At 43.0% G+C, this 16,059-nt stretch overlaps 1 protein-coding gene across 2 annotated transcripts in view; it reads left to right on the plus strand.

The window, feature by feature from the left end:
* Positions 1 to 16,059, plus strand: part of KIAA0586 (KIAA0586 ortholog) — a 234,614-nt gene that overhangs the window by 184,710 nt on the left and 33,845 nt on the right. For both annotated transcript variants that reach the window (XM_069733299.1, XM_069733306.1), the window contains one exon: positions 12,928 to 12,987. In XM_069733299.1, the coding sequence (XP_069589400.1) occupies positions 12,928 to 12,987 (60 nt within the window). The remainder of the gene's footprint in view (positions 1 to 12,927; positions 12,988 to 16,059) is intronic.

A 16,059-nucleotide genomic window follows, 5' to 3' on the forward strand; every position in this document is an offset into this window, starting at 1 on the left:
CGTTTCGCATACAATCCTTTCTCAAGATTGTATCCAAAACGTCACCACGCCATTTTGGCAATAAACATTACTTTTTTTTTCTAGATGTCTGCTGTGCTGTTTCCCCTTTTTTTCTACTATTGCAAGGAGCCTTCTGAGATTGCTGTCTGGGGATGTGTGAACTTTAAGGTACTGTGTTTGGTGCTGTTCCAATTTTTTAACACACACATATATATATATATATATACATATATATATATATATATGTTTTGCCATATATACACACACTTCCTTCTCACCCCCAAATGGGGGTCGTCCTTGCTTTCCTTTCTCATTCTCGGGTCCTCTACCAGAGGCCTGGGAGTTTGAGGGTTCTGTGCTGGATCTTATTTGTTCCCAGCATTGCGCTTTTCTGGACAGAGATTTCAGATGTTGCTCCTGTAATCTGTTGTAGCTATTCTTCCAACTTAGGGGTCACTGCTGCAGGTGCTCCTATCACCACTGAAATCACTGTTGCCTTCACCTTCCACATCTCCTCCAGTGCCCCTTTGAGGACCTGGTATTTCTTCAGCTTCTCATATTCCTTCTTTCGAGTGTCGCAGTCACTTGGCACTGCCACATCTATTATCATTGCTGTCTTCTGATCCTTGTCTACTATCACAATGTCTGCTTGGTTAGCCAACACCTGCTTATCCTTCTGGATCTTGAAGTCCCACAGAATTTTAACCCTTTCATTCTCCACCACTTTCTCTGGGGTCTCCCACTTGGACTTAGCCCATATGCTGTGCAGATGTTCCTGTATACAATCCCCGCTACTTGGTGGTGGCGTTTGGTATACGTTGTTCCTGCTTGCATTTTTCATCTTGCCACTATGGGTTGGACGGTTTTGGAGGTTTCTTTGCATAGTCTGCACCTTACGTCTTGTCTTGTGTGGTAGATTCCTGCTTCTATGGATCTGATACTCAGTGCTTGCTCTTGTGCCGCTATGATTAGTGCCTCTGTGCTATCTGAGTCCCGCTTTCTCCAGCCATTGGTAGGATTTCTCCATGTCAGCCACCTCCATTATCTGTCGATGCTACATCCAATGCAGCGGCTTGTCTTGCCATGGAGCTTCATGTTCCTGTTCTTCCTTCCAGATCTGTTGTTGTTGCTGCCTTAGGCTTTCTCTCAGCATCTCATCTTTTGGTGCCATTTTTCTGACGTATTCCTGGATACTCCTTGTTTCATCCGTGATGGTGGTTTGGATGCTTATCAAGCCTCGCCCACCCTCCTGTCTGTTGGTATACAATCTTTGGGTGTTAGACTTAGGGTAGAGGCCTCCATGCATTGTGAGGAGCTTTCGTGTCTTCACATCTGCAGCTTCCATCTCTTTTGGCCAACACACTATGCAAGCAGGGTATCTGATAACTGGCTGGGCATATGTATTGATAACGCAGATTTTATTCTTCCCATTGAGCTGACTCTTCAGGACCTGTCTTACCCTTTGATGGCATTTGGATGTTGCTGCTTTCCTTGCCTACTAATCATGGTTACCATATCCCTGTGGGATGCCGTGGTACTTGTAGTTTGTCTGTACATCTGCTATGTTCCCTGCTCATAATTCCACTCCATCTGTCTTGACTACCTTGCCTCTCTTTATTACCAACCGGCTGCACTTCTCCAGTCTGAAGGACATCCCGATGTCTTCACTGTAGATCCTTGACAGGTTGATCAGTGAATTGATGTCTCGTTCGTTTTTCACATACAGCTTGATTGTCATCCATATACAGGAGGTGGCTGTTGGTGCTTTCACTCTTGAACTTGTATCCATAGCCAGACTCCATAATTATCTGATTTGAGGGGGTTCAAGCCTATGTAGAACAGCAATGGGGACAGTGCATCACCTTTGTATATTACGCATTTGATGGTCACTTGTGCTAGTTGTCTTGAGTTGATTTCCAATGTTGTTCTCCATTGGCCCATTGAGTTTCTGAGGAAGGTTCTTAATTTCCTGTTGACATTGTAGAGAGCCAAGCATTCACAGATCCATGTGTGTGGCATTGAGTCATAGGCTTTCCTGTAGTCAATCCAAGCTGTGCTGAGATTGGTCTGTCTGGATCTTGAGTCTTGAGCGACTGCTCTATCTTCTAGGAGCTGGTGCTTAGAGCCTCTGGTGTCGGTCCCAAGGCCTTTCTGAGCTGGATTCATGTACTGGCTCATATGGTTCTGCAGCTTTGTGGCTATGATGCCTGACAGGAGTTTCCATGTTTTTGTAAGGCAGGTTATTGGGCGGTAGTTGAATAGAACTGTTCCTTTGTGAGGATCCTTCATGATCAGTACTGTTCTTCCTTGTGTTAGCCAGTCTGGGTGGTGGTCTGCTTCTAGCAGTTGGTTTATCTGCTTTGCCATGCGTTCATGTAGCACTGTTAATTTCTTTAGCCAGTAGGTATGGATCATGTCTGGGCCAGGTACTGTCCAGCTCTTCAAGTTCTTGACCCGCTGTTGGATGTCTGCTTCTGTAATAGTGACTGGTTCTTGCGCTAGGTGGTTGCTGTGTTTCATTCTCAGATCTTGCTGCCACATTGCACTGGTGTTGTGTGTTTTTTCCTTCTCCAATATGTTCATCCAGTATTGTTCAGTCTCTGCCATTGGAGTAATTGCTGCCTTTGTGCTGTTGCTCTGTATTTGTGAGTACACCTTGGATGGTTGTTTGGAGAACAGGACATTTATCTTCTTTACTTCAGCTTCTCTAGTGTATCTCCCTAGTCTTGCAGCGAGTGCTGTGATCCTTTGTATAGCAGTCTCTAGGGCTTCAGTTGGGGTCAGACCTTTGTACTTGTCTAACTTAGTCTTAAGGTACAGTCACACTCAGCTACGCTGCAGCGATATAGACAACGAGCCGATCGCTGCAGCGTCGCTGTTTAGGTCGCTGTAGAGACGTCAAACACAGCAACTGCAGAACGATGCAGGAGCGATCCAGTGACGTAACGGCGACTCATTTATCGTTTTCGGTGGTTGTTAGCTCCATGTAAAATGTTGCTGGCATCGTTGCTTTTGATGTCAAACATGACGATACACGCCGACCTGACGACCAAATAAAGTTCTGGACTTCTAGCTCCGACCAGCGATGGCACAGCGGGATCCAGATCGCTGCTGCGTGTCAAACACAACGAGATCGCTATCCAGGACGCTGTAATGTCATGTTGTCGTTCTCGTTGCAAAGTTGCTGAGTGTGACCTTACCTTTATTCTTGATCTTTACAACCTTCTGTACTTCTGTTAGTTGGCTGACTTCCCTTCGTGTCACCTTGATTTTTATCTCTAGTCTTCTTTTCCAAGGGGGGCATGTACTTCTGTTGTTCCTACTGGTTATATAGCCAAGCATTTCTATGATTGCTGAGACAGTAGCATAGATTAGTTATTTAGTTTGAGTTATAGTGGTGGTAGGTATTGATGCAAGTGCTCTATTGGCATCTTCTAGCATACTGTCTAGTGGTGTTTCTTTGCGGAGCCTTGGAAGTCGATCTCTGGTATTGATGGTATTTCGTTTATCTAAGATCTTCTGTTTCAGATCAGCTGCCGTGCTCTCTAATTGCAGGATTGGATCAAGATCTTCAGGGGGTTGCACTTGTTGTTCTTCCAGGCTTCATGTGGGGTGGATCAGCAGTGCAGTTGATCCATCTCAAGTTGTGATAATAGTTTTCTCTTTATGATATTGAAACGTTGGGTGACTAGTTGTTTTTAAGTCATTGGACATGCAGGTTTTGTATCCATCCAGAGTTTCCTCGTACGCTTCATACACTCTCTCTCATTTGGTCTGCTGTTATAGTAGCATTTTATCAGATCCAGGTTCTCTTGCCTTGCCAATGTATGGTTTTTTCCAGTAGCCCATTTATCTTCAGATTGTCCTGGTTCCTCAACATCTGATGCAGACCTTGTTAATCCGGGCAATGTCCGAGCCGGCATGACTCTTTGACTGAGGTTCAAATCCCGGATCTTGCCTGTGGAAAAATAAATTAAATAAATTATATACCAATGCTCCTAACACTGTAATACACTATAATATCTACCCTAGGTGGCTGTTATAGCGTAGCGGTTAAGGGGCACAACCACCAATCTGACTCTGCCCTGTTGGAAATAATATACCAGTAGTGGTCCTTGGGCAAGACTACTAGCACTATAGTGCCTACCTCAATAAACATGAGTGTCACGAATATATATATATATGCTCAAAAAAAAATGAAGGGAACACTTAAACAACAGAATAACTCCAAGTAAATCAAACTTCTGTGAAATCAAACTGTCCACTTAGGAAGCAACACTGATTGACAATCAACTTCACATGCTGTTGTGCAAATGGAATAGACAACAAATAGAAATTATTGGCAATTATCAAGACACACTCAATAAAGGAATGGTTCTGCAGGTAGGGACCACAGACCACATCTCAGTACCAATGCTTTTTGGCTGATGTTTTGGTCACTTTTGCATGTTGGTTGTGCTTTCACACTAGTGGTAGCATGAGACGGACTCTACAACCCACACAAGTGTCTCAGGTAGTGCAGCTCATTCAGGATAGCATATCAATGCGAGCTGTGGCAAGAAGGTTTGCTGTGTCTGTCAGCGTAGTGTCCAGAGGCGCTACCAGGAGACAGGCCAGTACACCAGGAGACGTAGAGGGGCCGTAGGAGGGCAACAACCCAGCAGCATGACCGCTGCCTCCGCCTTTGTGCAACTACTAAAATATAATATTTGCCCCAACACGTCCGACTATCATCCACAATGGAATCCTTCAGACGGAACCTGAAAACCCACCTCTTCAGGAAAGCCTACAGCCCGCTGCCTCCTCACCACTACCGAAGCTACCGCCTCACCAACACCGGAGCTCCTGCAACCCTCAACCTATTGTCTCCTTCTCCAGCATCCTGCAGAATGTAAGCCCGCAAGGGCAGGGTCCTCGCCCCTCTGTATCAGTCTGTAATTGTTAGTTTGTTTACTGTAAGTGATATCTGTAACTTGTATGTAACCCCTTCTTATGTACAGCACCAAGGAATCAATGGTTCTATATAAATTAATAATACAGAACCTTAGAGGTTTGTTGCCGCCGTAATCATGCTATACTGAAAAATCATGGTTTTACCGCACAATGTGGCCGTATAAACAAAAAAAAAAAAAATTGGTGAAACGGAGGTTTTTTTCTTCACCATTTCACCGCAATTGGATTTTTATTTTTCTCGTTATTCAGTACATTATATAGAAAAGAAAACAGTATCATTCAAAACTACAACTCCTTGTGCAAAAATATATATAAAAAGAAAAATAAAGTTATGGTTTTGGGAAGAAAAAGAGGACAAAACTGAAAATTTACTCTTATGAAAAGGTTAATTTCCGATTCTGGATTGATCACAAATCGGAAGGTAAATAATTTCTGTAGAATTTTATTATCATATTTGCTGCAAATAATATGAAATATTTTCCACCTAGCCCCTATATCACACAGCCGCGCCCAGTGCCGCTGAAGATGTTATCAATATTTACATTGTGCCCGTGTGACTTGTATGTGACGGGATCTAATCACTTGAGATCACCCAGGTCTGAGTGAGCTGTTCTTCATTTCCTGCCTTAAAATTGGCGTTGGAGCTTTCTGGCCATAACACGTTGCACATGCGCCCACTTATTAGATTATCAGGGTGTTTTTTGGGAATTTTTTTTTTTTTTGCACAATTAAATTCCAGAGACTAAACAATAACATGTAAAGCGGTGACAGCAATTCAATTCCCAGCTCCATCCATTAACATTGCCTCTGTTATACCCAGTCAGATATGCCTTCAGAATTCAATTATGTCACTGCTTCTGTAAAAAACAATCTGTACAGCCGGCAGTCATTGTTACACACCCGAAGCATCAGGTTCAGATTTTCGTTTGTGACTTTAGCTGTCTCACCTGGTGGAGTAGTATATTATATTTCTCTAAGGGTGAATTCACACATCAGTTAGTCATGGACTGCACCGAGGGGCTCCAGACCCAAACTCAACAGCACGTGTCATAGTCCATATATGAGACCCTCGGCTGACCCGTACTCTGACCACAATACTGTTACCAGTGACAGTTGTTATGTGCTCCGGGTAATAGATGTGGACTGACCTCCTATGATGTCCATATTCCTCAAGGACCAGAGTCGGGGGGGCTGTTGTGTGAACGTTTTTGAACACCGGCACTATAAAGAAACTGCCCATGAGTATTGATTGTTGTTTGCTTCAGGATCCTACTGGAAAGCTTGCAAAGCAGCATCATCTCTCCCACGCCGAGCCCTGAATTATTTACTACGTGGTGTCGTGCAGCAGATACACCCAGCTTTGTTCTTGAAGAACACATTGTAGCACAGCGCCACGGGTCAGTACGGACGCTAGGATGTTCTGTCCTCCTGTAGCATCGGGAACATTTCGGCCTTGCTGTTGTCTGGGTTTAGGGTCCTGTGTCACCGTATAATTACATCATCTCTATACTGGGATCAGGCCTGGATCTGTCCTAAGCCCTTAGCTGTCTGCAGTGTTCTGTCAGAAGGGGAATAAAGGCAGACGTCATGGGGTTGTCCAGGCTTGTGACAAAAGTTTACATTTTCTTTGTGACCGCAGACTGCTGAATTGTGACAGGACTGCGCTGTCACATAACTGCACGTGTGCAATTTGCGGTCAGTTACTGACTAGACTTGTTTGGCTTTTCTAACAGATCTATGCCAATTGCACACATGCAGTTACGTGACCTGCCGCTTGCACCAGCAATACTGAGGAATCGTGGACACCGTGCGCCGTTATATAATGAGTGCAGACTTTTTTTTCTCAAGCCAGGATAGCCCCTTAAAGGGGCAAGATATTTTATCCTTAAAGCATTATGTGTCAGGCCTACTTCTGAATATTTATGTTTTCGTTTAAAGGGGTTGGAAAAACATGGCTGCCTTTTTTTCTTTTCTTTTTTTTTAAATAAACTCAGCCCTTAACCACATTCATGCCACTTGACAAACAGTAAGGTTTTAATATTTGAGGTTAGGACTGTCCTGATTAGGGTCACCGTGAAGTGATGGGATGGCTTTTGCATTTTTTTAATCAAAAATATTTTTAACAAAGTACCCTATATTATTTTCATGCACTATCGCTGTTTATTACTGCAGGATATTTGCTTATTATGTTTTCATCTTGGGTTTTACCTGTTTAGTGGCCAGTGTGTACATGCTGCATGCACACCAACTTATATCCCAGTTCATTTCTTTAGGGTTTTTACACCGGTATTGTGCTTTCAGACAGAGCCGGCATCAGTTTTACAGCTGGCGCAGAGCTCCCGAGCTGCCTATTCTAAATCCGCGGATGCCATGGAAAGGGAGTATGCCACTGGATTTTATTTTAAGCCCATCTATGCCTTACATGTTTTCCTGTATTGGACAACACAAAAAATTGTATGTTACTGCAGCCTTGGCGTTAGCTTCGGCATACTTGGCGTGGAGTAATTGGCACCATTATTAGAAATTCTCCTATTGTAATTATCTTCCAGACGGCACAGTAATTAAACATTGACTGAGTTATGATTTTCATTAGTGTAGCTGGTATGCGCATACAAACTTTATTCTTTATTAATTTGAGCACATTGTAGAAGTGAAAACAGAAATTAAAAATTGTCAGAAAGTGCATCCTGGATACATTGGGGGAGATTTACTATTCTACATGTGCCACAACTTTTGCACATAAACCTGTATTACTTATCCTGATCACATCACATGTATTGCGTGTTCTAAATATTCTTTTTGACAATGGGGTAGATTACGAAGTTACCAAAATTGGGGAAAAATTGCAAAAAAAAAGTTAGCCAACTATTGGCTATGTGCACACAGAGTTTTTCAAGGCCATTTTGGAGTAGAAAATGAACGGAAAGTCCATGTTTTTGAGGAGTTTTGAATTAGGAGGATTCAGAGTTTTCCCTCAGTCTCCGCTCCAAAAGCTTCTGCTTGTATATAGTCATTATGTGTTGCGAGATTGAACTGTTTAAAGAGAAGTGAAGAAAAGAGGTATCTCTCCGTCTGCACCTTTACCAAAGAGGAAGATCTTGGATGTTTGCCATGTATTAACAGCTTTATGACAGGCTATTAGGATACATGTGTTTTGAAGACCAACTATCCCTTTAGTCAGGTGAAAACCATCATGAGACCAGTTCGTTTACCCCACTGATTGTGCTTTCGCAGTAGCAATCATGCTCTGTACCAGAGGAACCGCAGGTTCATACACTTGTTGTGCGAGCTTCCATCTGTGGCATTATGGCTAAACACTTCCAAGTCAGAATCCCCTCCAAACGACACAATACCGCAATACTGAGTATCCCAATCTGGACCAGGATAGCCGGGAGCTGCTATGCCCCTGGCGAGTAGCACCACGCACCCCGTGTACTGAAAGCGGCTGGAAGCCCCCCAACCTTTCGTCCAGAGCACACTACCACTTCAGCCAGCCTGCTTCTGTCTCAGGCTTCATTCGTGGCAGAGCAGCTTCAATCATGTTGTGCAGTCTATTGAAAATCAACCCTGAAGACCAGACAGATTATTGATTTTATCTGATGAAGAGATAGTTTGTCTTCTAACCACTTGCAGTAAAGCATGCACTTCATCACAAACACCTAAGCTCTTCATATTTGGGAAATTGCTCCGGCTAGGACATACCTCTTTTCCTTATTTATCCATTGCGCAATTTCCAAACCTATCCCAGAAGGGCAATCAGAGAGTGGAGGTCTGGCAGCCATCCACCATCTGGTTTAGGACAGACATTCATGGGTAAGTACAACCCAGAAAGGTGAGAAACTTCTCATACACCCGATAAGTCTCATTTCCTAGGAGATGCTGCCCTAAGAAGTGCCTTCTTGTCTTTCTTTCTATATGTGTAGACTGCTTAAAAAAGCGCCAAATTTATTTCATTATTTAAGAAATTTGGTGCATCTTCCCGCTATCTAGTGTAAATTTGCACAACTTGGCCATTATTAGTAAATCTGCCTTGGTTGCTTCTACCAAGATATCACTATCCGGTGGTCCAAAGGCTGAATGAGCCTCCTCTATGGTACCAGCACCAGGTGGGCAGATGTATGGGGCTACACATGGATATGTATTTTCAGATTTGTATACCCAGCGCTTCTCTGAATATACCATATTCACTGGCCCAATCTTAAGCATACAGATGCCATTAAGTTTTGAGTGCAACAAGGCTTCTCACATAATCATTTATAGCCAGGACGAGCGCAAAATTGCACTTTTCTCCAGCCGTACTACATAGCCGTTCCTTGTTTGCCTCAGTCCTGCCTGACTTATTGTCTTGTGTTAATTCTCTGGGGCAGGGGTCTGACTTTGGTGAATGAGCCAATTGTTTTCCTTTGTGTTGCCCATCCAGTCTGCCTTCCATCTGGTTTGTATCAGACTGTTTTCACAGCCAACAACTGCTGCCTTTTCTATATCCTGACACTCAAGGGCCCCCTGCTATCAAAGCATTACTGTGATAGCGTGTGTGTGTCTGGCCCATACAGCTGTGCACCGCAGCTTGTAACCATTACACCAGAAATACTCACTGAGAACTTGACCTGTCTCCTTAATTTCTAACAAATAATCTATATGTCCCGGCTATGATGAGAGCGGTCACACCTCGAGCAGGACGTATGTGACCGTCACCTCGCCAGATTATTAATCTTACAGAATGCGTCTCTCCATAAATATACATGTCAGATAGATGCCCATTATGTCTGGGCTGTTCATTACTGCTCGGAATAATAGGTTTATTACTACACCATCTTATATCAGATTACATTTTAGTATTATCTGGTGAACTTGTGCTTCATTACATTCACAGTCAGCAAGAATGACTATAATTGTACATTATTGGTTTATCTTTAGCGGAGTATTGCAACCTATCACCTGTCCATTGTATAAGTGGTACCTGTTAGATCAGTGTGACCTGCCACCGATTGCCAGAATGGTGGGTCTTATAGCTCTGGTTCTCCCCAGGATGCAAGGCCACAGCGAGGAGGAATTGCATGCCAAATAACTCTACTCACCATGGTCTTGCTGCCAGAGTTGAACGAGGACACAAGTTCCTTATTCCTGCAATCCATGGGGATCACAGCAGTGGGACCCATGCCACTCTTAATTAAAAAATAAATTATACCTTATTTAGGCTAGAATACACCTTAAAAGAAGACCTGTCACTTACGCAAAACATTTAGTTAAATACCTTGAAAAAAAATCCCTGAGCTTCCCTGATTCTGCCATGCTTTTTCGTTTTGCTCTGGGTCACTCCATTGCAGAGATATTCACATTTGTTGCTTCTGGAGCGCAGTATGAGAAACCTCTTCCTGCAGTCTAACTGAGGGTTTCCTCACAGTCATCTGGGGTCATGCGCTTTCACCCCTCTCTCAGATGGGGCTTATCACACCTTGGTAGCCTCTGTGATTATCTGCTAGATCAGATTCTGAGCTGTGATTGGCAGCAAATGGGAAGGTAGGGTGAAGGTGCACGCCCACAGAGAAGACTCTGAAGAAACGGCTAGTTGCACTACAAGCAGAGATTTCACATACTGTGCTCCAAAAGCAACAAATGTGAATATATCTGCATTGGAACGACACAGCGCAAAATGGAAAAGAGCAAAAGAATAAGGGGAGCTCAGGGATTTTCACAAGGTATATAAAGGGAACCGATCATATAATATAACGATATTAATCTGCAGGTCAATAGCGTTCTGACACCGTGTGTCTGTCGCACTGAGAGCCCCACTGCCAGGAAGAAAATAACTTTATTCCCCCCTGCAGTGTTCAGTCATTGCTCTGTCTATAGAGAACATTGAATGTAACCGTGACCCCGGCACTAGCTGACAGCAGGATCATCATTCGAGACAGTTGTTGGGGTTTAGTTTCCGTAAAGTAAAAGACCCCTGTAAAATAAGCTTGCCACTTTTTTTGTACATTGTTTGTTAGCACTAGGATGAGCTTAAATGAATGGTTAGTGCAGGCATGAGTAGAGAACCTAGCTATAATTGGCGAGTTTTCAAGTACATTTTTTTTTCAGGATAGGCTTAGGACACTTTCACACTTCAGTCTTTTTGTTTCCATCAAAATCCGTCGTTTTGTGAAAAAAACCGGATCCAGCAAATGTTGCTGCTGGATCCGTTTTTTTCTCATAGACTTGTATTAGCGACGGAATGTGACGGATGGCCTTCCGTTTCATCCGTCATAATCCGTTTGACGGATCTGGCGTAAATTTTGTGTCCGTCGCCCGGAGACAACGGACATAGTAACATTTTTTGTGTACGTCGAAAAATCGGACAGTGACTGATCCGTAGCCCGTAGCTGTCCGTCAAAAGACGGAATCCAGTGACGGATTGCGTTTCTTGTAACTGAGGATGCCTGGAAGAATTTCTAATTTTCCATTCAGGGAAAAAATCTCCCTCACTCTCCCTCTCCAGAATTTTGTTCCTTTACATTCCGGCAGCGGTGCATCAGTTTTTTACAATCTGCACAGGATCAGTCTTTTCAGCACTTTGACGGATTGTGACTGATTCTAAAAAACTGATGTGTGAAATAGGCCGGGCATTAGTGCGCATGCGCCGGCCCACTATGTCCCAGAACACAGCAAAATACTTCCGGGACATAGTGCGCCGATGCATGCGCACTAATGCTTTTTGGTTTTACCCGCAGGTGGGCAAAGCATACTGCGCGTGCGCAAGGCAAGATTGCCTTGCGCTGGCGTGTAGTACGGAGGACAGAGAATGAACTTCAATCCAATATTGCGGCCAGCATGCAGCCAGCGGGTAAGGAAAGGGTGAATCAAACACCCGAAAACTCCGCCCATATGACTGAAAACCGGTCCCGCCAAATTCATGTGACAGGTTTCCTTTAAAATCAAAGGAGTTTTTTTTTTGCCACATTCGGTGAAATCTTTTTGGTAAGTTTTCACAATTCTTGACCAGTTTGGCTAAATTCCATTTTCTCTGATGCTTACAAAAAGTCTATAGGATTACCCATCCCGAATAAAAAGACTTATGAGCTGCTACACACAGGCTCTGAAGACATCACTTTTCTGGTCCAGCGCTTAGGAGCTGAGAGTCCTGGCTTCTGCTACAGGTGTTAAATCCTCTTTGCTGTCATAAACCAGATAAAACGCAGCTCAATCCAAATTGGGCAGCAGTCGTTTGCAGATAGCTGCTGCTTTTAGAAAGGAGAGCATTATCCTCATATCGCACAGACATGGAGGTGTTTGCCTGATGATTTCAGCCTGATGTCCTGGGAGAAAGCTACCCTGGCAGCACTCTCTCTCACACATAAGTGGCAACCTATTTATGGTACACTCCAACTGATTTTGATCACCTGTCTACTAATGTACTGTAGTTAAAAATGTGCTCACTAAAGCTGGTCATGCACAGTGACATTTTACTTTCTGCAAACCATGCGTACATGTCAGGCCATATAGGCATTGTAAGTATCTGCTATCTGTAGCAAAATCGTGTTATGTACAGATTGTACTCTTAAAAGGGGACTTATCAATTGCTTATAAATATGTAATTTTGCTTCTCGGTGTAAATGCCCCTGTTCTCCTGAATCCGGCGTGGTTTTTCTTTTGTTCCTGCGCCTCTCGGTTATGGAGATACGGCCCCCTCTCCTCTGTATGTAAATCTAGTCTTTGTACATAAGGGGCGTGGTCAGCAACTCTTCCTCTTGGGCGTCATCTTGTGGACCACACCATGTTGGCTAAAAAGACTAGATTTATACTTTGGGAAGTGAAGGCCATATCTCGGGAACAGAGAGGCGCAAGAGCAAAAGAAAAGTAACCCCAGATTCAGGAGAACAGCGACATTTACACCAGTAAATAAGAAAAGTGACAGGTCCTCTTTAAGCTGTAATTTGTCATGTTTCTTTTTTCCAGATAGTTTCACAATGATTTTTTTTATGGTCATTGCAGGAATTCAGGAGGACTCAGAGAGAACTGTAGTAGAACCCAGTGTGTACCTCAACAATTCAGGTAAGACTAGGTGAAATCGCTGTGCAAGAAATGGTCAGAACGTACGCAATTGGCACCCAAAGGACCCCATTAACTATATTGGTGAGGGGTCCGACTTTCAGCCCCCTGCTAGTTAGTTGATTAGAGGGCCACAGTGCACTGATGAGCACCCAGTGCCATACATTCGGTAGTAGTTGCAGCTGGTATGGCAGCTCCGTCCCAGTTTTCTTGGCAGGAGTCTGATACTGAAGGCCTATCCTAAGGATAAGCAATCGATTTATAAGGCCAGATACCCCCTGTGAATGTATAAAAGGACAGCGCAGCTGCTCTTTGTCTGGATGGATACTCATACAAGCTTATGTAAATCCAAAATCTGTTACTTTCCGTCACGTTCCGAGTTTCCTACGTATATAATTGTCTTTTCTTATTGGATCACATTCTGATTGATGCTTAATGGCCTCTTAAAAGTTTTGTTTTGTGTGCTAGACGCTAAAGATGATTTCATTTAATGCTGCGGTTTTTCTCAGAACATAATCTCTATCCCGGTAAGAGGTGTGGCAATGGGGAGATTAGGACGGGAGACGTTTCTGGGGCTGACGAGTGACGTACTAATTATCACACATCATTACGAGCATTGTACAAGAGTCCGGATCACTACCACCAATTATGTTATAAATGGCGAGCTTGTTATTTCTTTACTGGGATTATTCTTTTGTACTGGTTTTCACCTATAAGCAATTTCTTTGTTGCATCCTGTGTTTGGGATTCCAGTGTAAAAGGCCTCGGGCAGGATTCTTCTTCTACTATAAAATGATCTGTCGTGCAGATTTATAGCAAGCAGTATGTACTCAGGATACGGATTTCTGCTCACTGGTTTATACTGGTAATAGTATACATAGCAGTACTGTCTACCACTGGTTTGCATTCTTCGTAGTCCATGAAATACTCTGCCTTGGCCAAAATGCTTTTTTTTATTTTTAAGTAGAATTAGAATTCCTAATATTTATTGTCCCTTTTGCGGATTTACTCTTTTTTTTCATTCATTCTGTTGTTTATCTGATCACTACTTTATCATTTAAAACTGAGAAATCGATATACCAGAATTAGTCTGTGATAATCATCATTGAGAAAAGGGGGAAGCTGAAGGTGCATTCGCATGTCACCCGAAGAACGAGCAAAACGATTTTTAAGCTTTCTTAAAAATGATCGTTCTCGGCAGCACATGTTCTGCAGAGAGCAATGATATTCCACACATACAGAACTATAGGTACAAAGACTAGAATTACGTCCAAGAACGTCAAATTAAGGAGAACAATGACATTTAGAGTAGGTAAAATAACATTTATGGCAAGCGTCAGGTCTTTTGTAATTATCCTTGTATGCATAAGATAAATGTTGGTCAAAATGGCAGATTTCAACTATATTGATCGTCTTGAATGTTAGTTTTAACTGATGCCTGACCAACGAACGATAATTATTGATCACCACACAAGTTGCATTTTTTCTGCCGGTGATGTATCCTTCGTTTGAGATCTTTTTGTTTCCTACCAACGAACAAGCTTTTGTCTAATCGATGTTTGATCATTGATCAGTCTGTTTTTGTGTTCTGTGTACGAGACCCTTCAGGGTCCCAAACATCTAACAGCTGCGGGGGCTGAGCATTTTTTTTCGAGCATGCCGAAGACAATGTTCGGACACAAGCATGCTCAGATAACACCTTATCTGAGCATGCTCGTTCATCACTAGTCACTACCCCATCGATGCCATCAGGAAGGGAGATGACGCTATGCAGAGTTTTATCTATGGAAAATCTGCACTGAAAGTTTTATTAAAGGCATGGTATTCTTGCATTTTTTAATTCGTTCTCTTTAGAGAAACGTGCAGCGACAACTTGAAGCAAAATTCATTTTGCTGATGGCGCTAGAATAGCTGTGTCTGTACCGCTGGGAGCCTCGTTATTTTCCTGGTTAAGGTGTAATTTAGTCTAACACCTGCGTTCTTCGTTACATTTCCTGCCTCATTTCAGTCCTGTGTCTTTCTGCCAATAGCAAGCGCTTGATGTTTTTCTCACTTTGTAAATGGTGATAAATCATAACCCTCCAGCCCGCGGTGCGATGATTGCTTTGTGATTTACATACATGGGCGGAAAACGGTGCAGGTGCAGGAATGTCGACGAACATTCTCCAGCCATTTGTTATGCGAGCGTGCAACAAACAAATCAACAAATCTATCCTCTTCCAGACAGCCCGAGTTCGTGGTACCTGTTCTGGAAAGTACAGCGAAATACACGTTTTCTACATTTGGGCACATAAATGCAGAGGCTGCACACATCACAGTGCCACATTGCATGCAATAATCTTGTAGAGTGTTGCGTTGCGAGCTGCAACAATATCGCATATGTTTCCAAATGTATTGCATTTTCTGTCTCTGGTTGCAAGTTGAACGTGACGGCCATAGACTTCAATACAAAGTTGCATGCATCATGGCTGTTATTTACAGCAAAATCAGAGCTTTAAATAGTCGCGCTACAACAAGTTGCAAAAATGTTTTTGTCACACAAATTTTTTAGAGAATTGCGGTCCCGCAAGATCTCAAAAGTAGCCCCTCGCTTAAGATATTCCTCTTTTAGGCACTGTTCACCTGTGTTGGAGGCATCAAATAGCAAATTCCCATCAGAATTGAAACTTCAAAATAAAAAGGCCACCACTGTTGGAATGAATGTCAGTCAAGCACTGTTAATACTTGCCATAAAATCCGGGAAGTACGTGACAATTATGGTCTTGAGGACCCCCACACGACCATGCATTGCTACATCACCCATTCATTTAAATGTAAATCATGTAATTTTTCATGTGACATTTATGGTCTGAGTATGGACCTCAATGTCCGGACTGTCCACAGCTGAACTCAGTAGCTTCATAGGTATAAATGAGGATAGGTCAGGAGACGTGGCCATTTTGGATATCACGTACCCTGACCATAAATGTGTGAAACCAATTTTAAGGCCTCCATACATTTTAGATGAACTTGGTCTGACACACAGTCGTTTGTGGATGGTACAAAATACATCACAAAAGATATTCTACCTATGAT

Source organism: Ranitomeya imitator, chromosome 1 (genome assembly GCF_032444005.1).
Source record: "Ranitomeya imitator isolate aRanImi1 chromosome 1, aRanImi1.pri, whole genome shotgun sequence".
Classification (NCBI taxonomy): domain Eukaryota; kingdom Metazoa; phylum Chordata; class Amphibia; order Anura; family Dendrobatidae; genus Ranitomeya; species Ranitomeya imitator.